This window comes from Ornithorhynchus anatinus, chromosome 2, assembly GCF_004115215.2.
Source record: "Ornithorhynchus anatinus isolate Pmale09 chromosome 2, mOrnAna1.pri.v4, whole genome shotgun sequence".
In the NCBI taxonomy this organism is placed as follows: domain Eukaryota; kingdom Metazoa; phylum Chordata; class Mammalia; order Monotremata; family Ornithorhynchidae; genus Ornithorhynchus; species Ornithorhynchus anatinus.
In genome coordinates, this window is record NC_041729.1 from 19,691,998 (window position 1) to 19,705,475 (window position 13,478).

A 13,478-nucleotide genomic window follows, 5' to 3' on the forward strand; every position below is an offset into this window, starting at 1 on the left:
AGCTCAAGGTGGGCAGGGAATGTGCCTACCAAGTCTTATAATTTATTTTCCCAAGTGTTTAGTTCAGTGCTCTGCACACAGTAAGCGCTCAGTAAATATGATTGATTGATACCAAGTCCTGTAGCGGCTGTGGCCCCCAAGGCTCGGGGGCATTGTGAAGGGGCAGGGGTGGAGCTCCTGACTTTAACTTACTTTGGAGTTTGATTTACAAGGCTACTTTTGGGTCAGGATTTTATTGAGAAGCCATGCCCTTAGGAGATTAATGCTGAGTGCCCACCAATCCCTGAACAGGCTGGGCCTGACTTTTATAAAATGATTTGGACCCAAAGGGCAGCACGGGAACTGGTCTCTCTCACCGAAGCCCCTGATTTCTGGAAATTCTGGTCACTCAAAGGATCGTGGCTGGCAAAGGAGCAGGGGTAGCACCTTCCACCTCCACCACCCAGCCCCATGGGCCCTGGCATTGCTCCGTTTGATTGATTGATGGATCCCCCTAACCGGGGGGTAAGCGAGCCCCCAACTGGTGACAGGGCCTGACTAGACCTCCTGCCCCCTCCAGTCAATTCTTCAACCCCCTGAACCTAGGACCATAATTTAAGTTGGCAAATGGAGCCGTTCACCCGCAGTATTCAACTCCTCACATTCCTCCATTTGAAGTGAGGCGTTTCTGCTTTGGGGACTCTTGCAGAGGGCTGGTTGCCAAGATCCAAGTATCAGCAAAAGCCAGACAATGCACTGTGGCTCTCTCAGGAATCTCCATCATTGCCGAACGTCAACTTCGCTGAAAGTTCACACCAAAGAAAATCAGTAAGCTTGGGGCAGTACCTGAAAGCAAGGTGCTGAAAACTGAACCTGAGTGAATGATTTATGCTCATAAATTTTGAATGGTATTGTTGCAGGATTAATACGCCCTTTATTAGACTTCGTTGCCTCCTGCTTCTGAAGAACAGGTCAGGAGCTGGGCTGAGGACCTCTCTGGAGAGCCACATCATTTCCTTCTTTGTGATGTCAGGAAGTCCTTTTGGTTTATGAGGTCATAGGGGAGGGCTGACAGGAGACTTGTTCTGCCCCCTTATATTCGGGCAAGGAATTCATCTTTAGCATACTCTTTTCCTACTCCCCTCTCTAGATGAGATAGACCAAAGTCAACAACAAAATATTTAAATAAAAAGTGAAATTCTTATTTTTTATTTAAGCACAGCATTAAATTACAATTTTCATTTGCTCAGCGGCATCAATGATTTATAATGGTAGTGGCATTACAGCAGTGTAGGGAATTTAGCCAAAGGCAAAGGAGTTCAGTTTTGTTTGCTGCACCTGGCCTAAACTGGTTATTCTGTGGAGGATTTGTTTTTGGTTTTTCTTTTACATTTTTGCTCTCTGTGTAACTGTTCCTTCTCCTCCCCTTTCCCTGATGCTTCTCCGGCTTTCTCCACATCCGCATGCTCTTTTCCAGCATTTAAGTGTTATTGTTTTAAAAGGAAAGGTGCCAGCTCAATTCCACTGTGGGTCTGTCCACCAGGGAAGAGTGGTTCCTTCCCAGCCTTATCTAATGCCCATGACAGAGCTAGATATTTTTTGGGTCCTTGACAGTTTTCATGAACTCTGCCTAATTTTATATAATCCCTTGGGTTTCTGGAGCCAGGGCTGGGTCTGGTTACTTTGAGCCCCTGGCAGTCTGTCCAAGCATTTGCTTCCCCTTTCCCTGGAGTTGTTTTTCTTAAGTCTCTTGTCCAGTTAGGTGGTTCCAATGGAAACAGGGTTAGGGATAGTGAGACCAACGAGAATAGCAGTTGGAGTGTGCATGCAAGCCATATGGCTCTGACTCGAAAGCTACACCCCCATTCTACACCCCTTTCCAGACTGTGCCTGGAGCATTTGTTCAAATCACTTAATTATGGTACTTGTTAAGCGCTTATTATGTGCCAAGCACTGTTCTAAGCACTGGGGTAAATACGGGTTAATCAGGTTGGCCACAGTGTCTGTCCCACATGGGGCTCACAGTCTTAATCCCTATTTTGCAGATGAGGGAACTGAGGCCCAAAGAAGTGAAGTGACTTGACCAACGTCACACAAAAGACAAATGGCAGAACCAGAATTAGACCCATGACCTTCTGATTCCCAGGCCCATGCTCTATCCACTAGGTTATGCTGATTCTGGATCCCCCATTTCTCCAGGATCTCCCATTTCTGTCCCCCTTCTGAGCCTCTCCCTGCTACTTCCTAAAAACCAAGGGAAACAGTGAAACAGGAAATCCAACATCTCCATACCCCAACTCCATTGTCATTTATAACAATAATAATAGTAATTGTGGTATTTAAGTGCTTGCTATATGCCAGGCACTGTCCTAAATGGTGGTGTGGTTACAAGTTAATCAGGTTGGACACAATCCCTGTCTCACATAGGTCTCAAAGTCTTAATCCCCATTTTACAGATGAGGTAACTGAGGCACAGAGAAGTAATGTGACTTGCCCAAGATCTCACAGCAGACAAATGGAGAAGCTGAGATTAGAACCTGTTCCTTCTGACTTCCAACCCCAGGCTCTATCCACTAGGCCACACTGCTCCTTTGTCTATAACCCTATATGCAAGAAGCATTTTCTCACATCCCGCTGAATTTAGCTCCTGATTGGTAAACATTCACTCTCACTACACCAGTTATATAATATTCTGAGGCCAGCCTTAATTTTATTCTATTATCATATTAAAAAGTGTGATGGAAATGCCTTGGGTTGTCATCAGCCACAGATCTATTTCTGATGGTGTGCTTCCTCAAGGTGTGTCTCTGTCTGTCCGTCTGTCTCCCTCCTCCTCACTCTCTCCCTCTCGCTGATGGATTCCTGAAAGGGCTCCTGAGTGGTAATTTACCATTCACTCCATGGCCCAGCCAAGCCCCTACCCTATGCCCCACAACCCTCCTCCCTCCCCTGGGCCCCTCTTTTTAGTCACTGAAAAGAATCTCCAGAAGACCTCAAGATGAGAAATAGTTTTGTATTAACGGGCACCACTGGAAGTAACCATATTTACCTGCCTAATGGCTGCACCATTTATCCCCATTTGCAGGCCCCAAATGGGGAAGAGCCTTTTGCAGTATAGTTCCAATTTTCTGATATCCAGAAATCTATAGAGAGCAATTACATAATTGCCACCATTAGGTGAGTCAAAGTGGAAGCTGATATCTTTGACCTCCCACTGTTGGTCACTGTGACCGCAGGCAGTGGGTAAACCAGGTCACTTAGACCATGTTCCTTTAACCCCAGCAGACCAGTAGCCACAAAGAAGGTGGTGTGCACATCATCACCGTCATTACTGATTGGCATTCACACTCCCCTTCAGTATTCCTGTAAGCATCCATCCTTCTCTGCTGGTTGCCATATAAACTAGTAGTCTTAACTCTAAGAGTTTACCATATCAATAGTGAATCTTTTGAAGTAGGAAAAGGACTCATGTTTTTTGATTCCCATCAGCCCTTTCATCTCAAGTCCTCTTGACCTCCATTTTCAAATTAATCAATCAGTGGCATTTTTGAGCACTTTCTGTGTGCAGAGCACTGTACTCAGTGCTTGGGAGAGTTAAGTACAACAGAATTTGTAGGAACGTACCCTGCCCACAAGGAGCTTACAGTCTAGAGGGGGATACAGATATTAAAATAAATTACAGATAGGAGAAATGGCAAGTGGAAGGATATGTATGTAAGTGCTGTGGAGCTGAGGGTGGGGTGAATATCAAGTACTCAAAGGGTAGATCCAAATGCAAATAAGGGTTACAGTCAGAATGTGTTGACTCTCCTGAGACAGGCTGAAAGTAACTATAAACCATTCTCCTCTTCCTCCTCTTCACAAGATGACACTATAGGGTTTGCACTTACCTGGTCTCCTGTTCTTTTCATTGTTCTGTCTGCCCTTTTGCATTTTTTTACAGTATTTGTTAGGCACTTACTAAATGCCAGGCACTATACTAAGCACTGGGTTAGATACAAACTAATCAGGTTGAACACAGCCCATATATAATAGTCTGAGGCCAGCCTTAATTTTATTCTATTATCATATTAAAAAGTGTGATGTAAATGCCTTGGGTTGTTATCAGCCACAGATCTATTTCTGATGGTGTGCTTCTTCAAGGTGTGTCTCCATCTATCCATCTGTCTTAATCCCCATTTTACAGATGAGGTAACTGAAGCACGGAGAAATTAAGTGACTTGCCCAAGGTCACACAGCAGGCCCCTGGCAGAACAGGGATTGGAACGCAGCTCCTACGACTCCCAGGCCCAAGCTCTTTCCACTAGGCCATGCTGCTTCTCCAAAGGAAGGTTAATGTTAAACTATCCCTAATTTATTTATGTAAAACTAGCTTGTCTGGGAGGCATGGACAAAATCATTTTGTATTAATTACTGTGCTTGAGAAGCAGCATCTTGGAGTCCCTTTGACCGTCCCAAAGCCAGCAGCAGAATCCAACTAAGACCCCTCGATCCACAGAATCTTTGAGCTAGCAGGGATTTTAAGGAGATGACCTGCAACCCAGATAGAAGAGAGTGTCTCAGAGTTTTACAACTATCCAGAGAAGGTTTCCAATTTCACTCTGTAATATCTCTCACTGGTGGAAAATTCTTCCTTAGAGCTGTCAAGGTATCCTGGCAATCAGCAAGCCCCTGCTCTAGAGCTAAGAGAAGACTCAGCCTTGGAGATTGCCAGGCAGTTGGAATTCCTTGAGTGTGTGCTGAATTCCCACTGTGTGTAGAACACATTGTCCCATCTGATCATTCCTCTATACTGACATAGAAAAGGATTAACCTTTTCATTCCAGCAGGTTCCTAAGAGCCCAAATGCTGGCCCATTCCCACCCCCCCACAAGCTCAGCTTAATTCTGCATAATAATGATGACATTTATTAGGTGCTTACTGTGTGCCAATTACTCTCTCCATCTTCAAAGCCTTATTGAAGGCACATCTTCTTCAAGAGGTCTTTCTTTTCTTTTTATCCATCTCCCTTCCATGTCACTCTGATTTGCTCCCTTTCTTCAGCCATCCCTTAGCCCCACAGCACTTAAGTACATATCCGTAATTCATTTATTTATATTAATGTCTGTCTCACCCTCTAGATTATGAGCCCATTGCGGGCAGGGAACGTAACTACCAACTCTGTTATATTGTACTCTCCCAAGCGCTTAGTACAGTGCTCTGCACACACAGTAAGTGCTCAATAAATACAATTGATTGATTGAATATTGTGCTAAATGCTGAGGTAAATACAAGACAGATTGGATACAGTCCCTGTCTTCATTCACACTCTAAATAAGAAGGAAAGCAAGTATTTAATTCCCATTTTTCAGTTTTGGAAACTGAGGCCCAGAGAGGTTTTACTTCAGCAGCCAATTGATGGAGTCAGAATGGGAACCCATGTCTCTGGACTTCAAGTTCCATGGTCTTTCCAATCAATCAATTAATCAGTTGTATTTATTGAGCACTTACTATGTGCAGAGCACTGTACCCACTCTGTATAACAGAGTTAGACACATTCCCTACCCAAAGTGATCTTACAGTCTAGGCTCTTAATCTTTTTGGCTTGGAAATGTGCCATTAAAGGATAGAGGAATATTCTGTTCTCTACCTTTTGCTGAGCAAGACTCAACACTGGGCAGAGGGTTTCCTCCCTGCGTAGGCATTAAGGAAACCATTTCCAGCCTGTCTAGGCAGCTAGTAAGACATTTGTCAGATTTAACGGAGACACTCTCCTCCAATCCTTAAAAAAAAAGGCTTTGGAGAAATACAATTCTCAAACATGACTTGGCCAAATTGATACCCTTCTCAGTCCCCTGTTTTGCCCCTCTACCTCTCCCCTTTAAAGCTCTTTTTAGTACTGGAAATAATATGTTTTCAAGCATGTTAATTTTCTTTGTCATTTGGCTGTACTTAGTATGATTGTTATTATTATTGTTATTTTCATTATTTTTGTTAAACACTTACTGTGTGTCAAGCACTGTTCTAAGAGCTGGGTTAAATACAAGCTAATCAGGTTAGACACAATTTCTTTTCCCACCTTGTTCTCACAGTCTAAGAAAGTTGGAGAACAGATATTTAATCCCCATTTTGTAGTTGAAGAAACTGAGGCACAGAGATGTTAAGTGACTTGCCCAAGATCACACAGCAAGCAATTGGCATAGCCAGACTTGGAACCCAGGTCCTCTGACTCCCCGCACATGCTCTTTTCACTAGGCTATACTGCTTAAAGTTAAATGGGTATTCCAAAATTCCTCTGAGGGTACTTTGCTATTAGTATTTGGAAAAAGAGTCTGGTTTTCCCTTTCAATTAATCAGTCAATCAATGCTATTTATTGAGCACTTACTAAGCTCATGGGGTAGTACAATACAGTGGAATAAGCAGATGCATTACCTTCCCATAACAAGCTTATAATCTAAGTGGGAGACAGACATTAATAAAAATAAATAATATATAATATATAACAAATTATGTACATAAATGCTGTAGGATTAAGGGTGGGGAGAATATCAGATGCCCAAAGGTCACAGATCCAAGTGCACAGGCAACAGAGAAGGGAGAGTGAGCTGGGGAAAAAAGGCTTAATCAAGGAAGGCCTCTTGGAAGAGATGTAACCTTCATTCTTTCATTTAATCCTATTTATTGAGTGCTTACTGCATGTGAAGAACTGTACTAAGTGCTTGGGAGAGTACAATGCAACAATAAACAGACATATTCCCTCTCCACAACAAACTACGGTCTAGGAGGGAGCTGGGAGAGTGGTGGTCTGGCATAAATGGAGGGGGAGGGAGTTCCAGGCTAGGGAGAGGATGTGAAAAAGGGTTTGGCAGCGAGCTAGATGAGATCAGGGCACAGTGAGTAAACTGGGGCTAGAGGACCGCATTGTGGGAGCTGGGCTATAGTAGGAGATCAGTGAGGTGAGGTAGGAGGAGGCAAGGTGATTGAGTGCTGTAAAGCTGATGGTAAGGAGTTTTTGTTTATGCAGAGGTGGATGGACAACCATTGGAGGTTCTTGAGGAAACTTTCCTCTCTCCCTGCCCCGGGATCTGTTGGTTGCTGACCCCTGGATATGCATAACCATGAATAAATGTAATTTATGAAAATAAGGTTGGGGAATCCACCACATATGGGAAACCGTGTTTGGAGGATGAGGTCTGAGATTAATTGCTTTCATTTTCTTTAGAGCTTTCTTTGAAAGCTTTTTCCTCCAGACTTACTGTAATAGCAGCAACTGAATTTGGGACCTAGAGATATTCATGTAGGCTCCAAATGACAGGCTTTGCAAAGTTATCACTTAGTCAACAAGTATATATGCTCCTTGTGGGTGGGGAACATGTCTGCCAACTGTCATTCTCTCCCATATATTTAGTACAGTGTTCTGCACACAGTAAGTGCTCAGTAAGTACCACTGATAGATTGATTTATACAAGGCATGGCACTTGTATGGTTTTGATAAGAATAAAGTACAACCATTCCTATTGTTCTCTGTGGGCCGGGAACATGTCTGTCATATTGTTGTGTGTACTCCCCTGAGCGCTTAGTACAATGCTGCTCACACAGTAAGCACTCAATGAATATGACTTATTGATTGAGTAATGTTCATCACAGTTCACTGCTCTGCAGTTGTTTCTGTTGCTGGAAAGAGATGAGATCCTTTTTTGCTATTTGCTAATATGCAGTCACGGCAAAATTGAATGACCCTCTTTAAGGTAGATCCTGATCATTTAGGCAGTGGGATGATGGGTGAAAAGAAGAGCACCTTCCAAACATGGAGGAGATGACTATACCCATGTGTGGCTTCTTTTCCAATTAAATAGGAAAGCAGATCCAAGGATGGTGTTACTGACATCAAGGATCCCCCTTGCCCAGGGATGATGTTGCAGATAAAGACGTTTTTATCCATGTGCATGGGTGTGGCTTTTTTATGGTATTTGCTAACTGCTTACTTTGTGTCAACACTGTTCTGAGCGCTGGGGTTGATACAAGTGATTTAGGTTGGACACTGACCCTGTCCCGCATGGGATTCACAATCTAAATATTCATTCAGTCATATTTATTGAGTGCCTGCTGTGTGCAGAGCACTGTACTAAGCGCTTGGAATGTACACTTTGGCAACAGAGACAATCCCTGCCCAAAGGGCTCACAGTCTATAGAGAACAGGAGAACTGAGGCACAGAGAAGTTAGCCCAAGGTCACACAGCAAGCATTTGGGAGATCCAGGTTTAGAACCCAGGTCCTCTGACTTTCAGGCCCGTGCTCTTCCAAGCAGTCATACATATTGAGTACTTACTGTGTGCAGAGCAATTTACTAAGCACTTGGGGAGTACAGCACAACAATATAGCAGACACATTCCCTCCACTAGGCCATGCCCTTTCTCTAGTCAGAGCAATGCAAGATGGACATGTGAAGAGCTCACATTGCTCTGACCTATAGGATATAAGAGGGGAAATTTAGAGCAAGAAAATAGATGTTTCAGCCAGACTTCTTTTTTCAGTTCAGGCTGAAGGGGCGATCGGGTATAGCAGGGACGGGTGTGTATGTATATGTGCTTGTGTAGGTAAATAATCAGAATTTATAATTCGACAAGTCACTCATCGATGAAGGCCCAGGTCAAAGGCTGGCAAGTTTTCTATTACTGTTCCCTGTTTCTAGTGAACACATTGCAGCTTTGGTTTTGTTTGGAGAGACCAATTTAGACCCAGACCAGTTTAGATAGAGTGTTTTAGGTTTGGTCCATTGAGTGAGAATCATGTGAGTGTATGTTCGTATGTTTATGTGCACAGGACAAAGGAAGATGTCTTTCTGTCTTGCAGCTATCACTCACCTCATCAAATCCCATACAGTTTGGTAAAGGGTCTGTTGTCCCAAATGTCTGAATTGCTTTTAATATTTTTTTAAATAGAGGAAAGAGAATGTTCCTACTTTAATACTCAAAAACTCATTTTGGCCCCATGATCCTTGTGTTGGAGGGAACCCTTAACCCATCCATCCACCCTAGACTGGAAGCTTGTGGTGGGCAGGGAATGTGTCCATTTATCATTATGTTGTACTCTCCCAAATGCTTAGTACAGTGCTTTGCACACAGTAAGAGCTCAGTAAATATGACTGAATAAATGAATCCAGGCCCCCAGCCCTCTCTCTTGTTTTTGCATGTGTAGGAGACTGACGGAATCAGGAGGGGGGCTCATATTCCATAGTTATATTTGATTTTTTTTTCTGTTCCCAAAGGTGGTTGCACTTAGTAAAAGAAGCCAGGAGGCTGAGGCCGCTTTTCTGAGTGTTTACAAGCAATTAATTGAAGCACCAGGTAAGAAATGCTTCGGCTACTTAGTTGAATAATTAATGATGAGAAACGACTGTTAAGACTATTAGACAGAGGTTACCTAGCAGCCAGGGCTTGCAAAGATTGCAGAACATAATGTATTCTAGAACATCATTGTGTTGTCCTTGGGTGGAGGGTTTCAGCTGCCCAGGCTTTCACAAAATTCTTCTGGCAGGCAAGAGTTTCTTGGGGAAGCAGTGCTGTCAGCTTGAGCCATTGAGCCCGTTTCCCCCATTTATTGTCTGCTGATATTGCTGCCATTAAGACCTGGGCAGCCACCCTTAGCCACCCTGGATCAGGGAGGACAGTGTGTTTCCCTCTAAACCCAGAACCCTGCATCTTTTAACAAAACGGGACACGGGCCCTGTCATATCACTCCAGCAACCCCCAATTGCCTATTTTGGGGTACATTCCCTGAAATACCTGAGCTGCAATTGCTGCCTTTCTGGCCACAGTCTGTTGAAAGTCTGATGTTTTTTAAATATGCATGAATAGCTAGCCTCTAACCTATATGCCTGGGCACTCCTAATTCATTTTTAAAGCTACAATAACAATTTGAAGGTAATGCTTCCAAAACACAACCTAATCTCCACTTTCCCTTCATCTCCTGATCCTATCAGAAATCCCTGAGGTCCAAATGCCAAAATGGAAAAATCCCTCCAATCTAAGGATTGAAAAGGACAGTAGATTGGCATTAGGTGTTGTAGAAAAGGGGGAAGCCTAGGGAGCAAGAACTAAATTTCTGCTGTTATACTTTGGTTCCTGTTTTTTCAGTGTAGCCTCCCCTAGAGAGGGGGCTACAATGAACCCAATGAAGTAATGCCCTCAGCTTGCATTTGGCCATCAGGCTTTCATAAAAACAGAAGAATATAAGCCATGGGTCACACCAGTGGCCCTTCTCTTCTTTTAATATGGTATTAGCCACTTACTATGCATCAGACATTGTACTAAGCACTGGGGTAGACACAAAATCAGGTTGGACACAGTCCATGTCTTACGTGGGGCTCACAGCCTTAATCCCCATTCTAGAGATGAGGGAATTGAGGGATTTAGAAGTTAAATGATTTGCCCAAGGTCACACAGCAGACAAGCAGCAGAGTCAGATTAGAACCCAGATCCTCTGACTCCCAGGCCTGTGCTCTTTCCACTAAGCTCCAGCCCAGTATTCTGGCCCTTCCGGCCCAGTATTCCATCTCCAATAATGGCCAAAGGACCCATGGAGGAATATTGTGATAGTTGTCTTCTTTTATTCCCATCCTAGTCTTTACGGATGTATCTTCTAACATCACTAACTCTTCACCCTACACCTTTTCCTCCATTACCCCACAGTGGACCTCTTGCTCAAAATGTATCCAAACCCCTCCTACACCTGCTGATATCTGGGGCCTGAACCACTTGTTCTGCTCACCACCCACTTTGTGCAGAAGTGTTTCCCATTTTTGTTTCAGAACTACTCACCTGTCAACTTCAGTGGGTGTCCCTTCCCCTTGCTGTTTTGGATTTATTGAACAATAAATCCATGTTTGCTCTTGCAGCCCCCTTCATAAGTTTGAAAGTTTCAGCCATGTCCCCGTGTCCCCTCCGAAGGATGGAGGCTTCTGTGAAACTGGACATAAGTGGGTATTTTAACTGACTTCTACTGCTCCTATGATTTTTTTTTTTTGGAATTTTCTACAATACTCTTTTCTTTTCTATCCGCCTCCAATCTCCAGATAGATGGAGGGAGGTGGAAGCAGAGGGAATTGCTCAGGGCAAAGTTGTTGTTTTTTTAAATGGCATTTGTTAAGTGCTTATTATATACCAGGCACTGTTCTAAGTACTGGGCTAGATCCAAATTAATCAGGTTGGTCATAGTCCTTGTCCCACTTGAAGCTTCCAGTCTTAATTCTTGTTTTACAGATGAGGTAACTGAGACTCAGAAAAGTGAAACGACTTGCCCAAGGTCACACAGCAAACAAATAGCAGAGCCCAGATTAGAACCCAGGTCCTTCCGACTCCCAGGCTCGTGCTCTATCCACTAGGCCATGATAATGAGTGGAGCCCAGGATCTCAATTTCCACCCTGCACTCAATGATTGGTACACTTCCTATGCCCAAGATGGGGGCCCATCTTGGCTTTTCACTCCTGTTGGAATTATTTTCTCTATCTCATCATGCAAAAAATCATCCCCAGCCTCCCAGAACCTTTCAATCCACCTCAACAACCTTTCCGAACCAGTCCACTCTCCCATCGTTAAGGTTAATAAAGAGGTGAAAATGGAGATGGCTTCACCCGTTGTTCATCGGTTGGTCCATCCTCTGGAGCAGGCAGGGACCCAAGAACTGAAATTGGAAATCCACCAGAAAGCGGAGTGAAGCAGGACGAGATGAGGAGGCCCCCAAATCAATCCAATTCAAATCCCGATTCTCCTTGAAGACGTTTCCCCCTTTCAAAATTGTTTCTTTCTTTCTCTCTTTTCTCTGACTGGTGCATGACTCACCTAACCCTCATCAGATCACATCCTCTCCCACCTTGGACACTCTCCCTTCTCCACCCTGTGTCCCTTCCAGACTGCCTCTCTAGTCTGAGAGTCCCAGTCCCCCCAGCTATATTCAAGCCTTGGTTTATCCTATGAATTATGCATCTGTACTTCTACCCTGGCACTTTTTGTCATGCAATTTTGATCTCTTTGTATCATATTTAAAGCCTAAGTTTCTATGGATACAGCAACCAACAGAAATAGCCTGTCTGTGCCTGGATGTCTGGGCCTTGGCCCTAACCCTATTTCCACTTGGCTGTATGTACCCCTCAAGCACTTTGATACTCACCCCAGCCCCACAGCACTTGCATACATAACCTGTACTCTGCTATTTCTCTTTATTTATTTTAGTGTCAGCTCCATGTGGGCAGGGATTGTGTTAACCAATTCTTTGGTATTGCACTTTCTTAAGTGTTTAGTACAGGACTGTGCACTCAGTAAGTGCTCAGTAAATAGCATCGATCAATTCCCCCCTGCTTTTGCCCCTTTCTCTGTCAGCAACCCTGCCCTTACTCCTACATAAATTTCTGTTCCATCCCCTGATCCCTCCATAGCTGGACCCAGTCTCCCCAGAGACCAGCTCTGCCACTGTTTTGTTTCCCCCAGATACTCTGATGGTTTTGGCTCCTAGTCCCTGACCCTTTTGCCTCTTCAACCCCCACCTCCTCTTCCCACCTGCTCATTCTCACCTTCTTTCTTTTTTTTAATGACATTTGTTAAGCACTTACTAGAGCCAGGTAACCAGGTTGGACACTGTCCGTGGCCCACACGGGTCTCACAGTCTTAATTCCCATTTTATAGATGAGTTAATTGATGCACAGAGAAGTGAAGTGACCTGCCCAAGGTTACACAGCAGACAAAAGGCAGATCTAGGATTAGAACCCAGGTCCTTCTGACTCTTAGGCGTGTGGTCTATCCACCAGATCATGTTGCTTCTCTTCAGCTTAAAGCACTCAGTGGCATTCCTGAAGGCTTGTGGGCCCAAGATGAGCATAGGGAAGCAGTGTGGTCTAGTGGATAGAGCTCAGGCCAGGGAGTCAGAAGGACCTGGGTTCTAGTCCCGGCTCCTCCGCTTGTCTCCTGTGTGATCTTGGGATAGCCGCTTCACTTCTCTATGCCTTAGTTCCCTCATCTGTCAAATGATTATTAAGACTGTGAGCCCCATGTCGGGCTTGGACTGTGACCAACCTGATTAGCTTGTATGTACCCCAGTGCTTAGTTCAGGGCCTGGCACATATTAAGCGTTTAACAAATGCTGTTAAAAAAAAAAATGCAGACATGACCCCGATGGGTCCAACGTAGATGCTGTACTGGGTCAGATCAGAATATCCAACCAGTATTCTGATTCTATCAATGACTTGGAGAATAATGCAATATCCAGCTCATGGTTAGAGATGTTAACACCAACATCTTTAACTCTTCCCTCTCCAAAAGCCCTCAGTAAAAACCCCTCCTCGGGAAACATGCCTTGGCTAATCTTTCCCTCTCTAGTCATGTCATCCCATAGCCACCAGAGCAGCTATTTTCTTATTCCATTTATTCATCTTTTTACTTGCTTTTGTTTTTCCCAATTGTATGTCCTTCCAATCTTCTTCCTCTTGTATATATTCAGTTTGCGTCTGCTGGCTCCTTGAGGGCA

General features: G+C 44.0%; 1 protein-coding gene across 3 annotated transcripts in view; it reads left to right on the plus strand.

Annotated features, from left to right (window-relative positions):
* CUX2 (cut like homeobox 2) overlaps nt 1–13,478 on the plus strand; it is a 366,558-nt gene that overhangs the window by 278,684 nt on the left and 74,396 nt on the right. For all 3 annotated transcript variants that reach the window (XM_029057640.2, XM_029057642.2, XM_029057644.2), the window contains one exon: nt 9,228–9,306. In XM_029057640.2, coding sequence (XP_028913473.1) covers nt 9,228–9,306 — 79 coding nt within the window. The remainder of the gene's footprint in view (nt 1–9,227; nt 9,307–13,478) is intronic.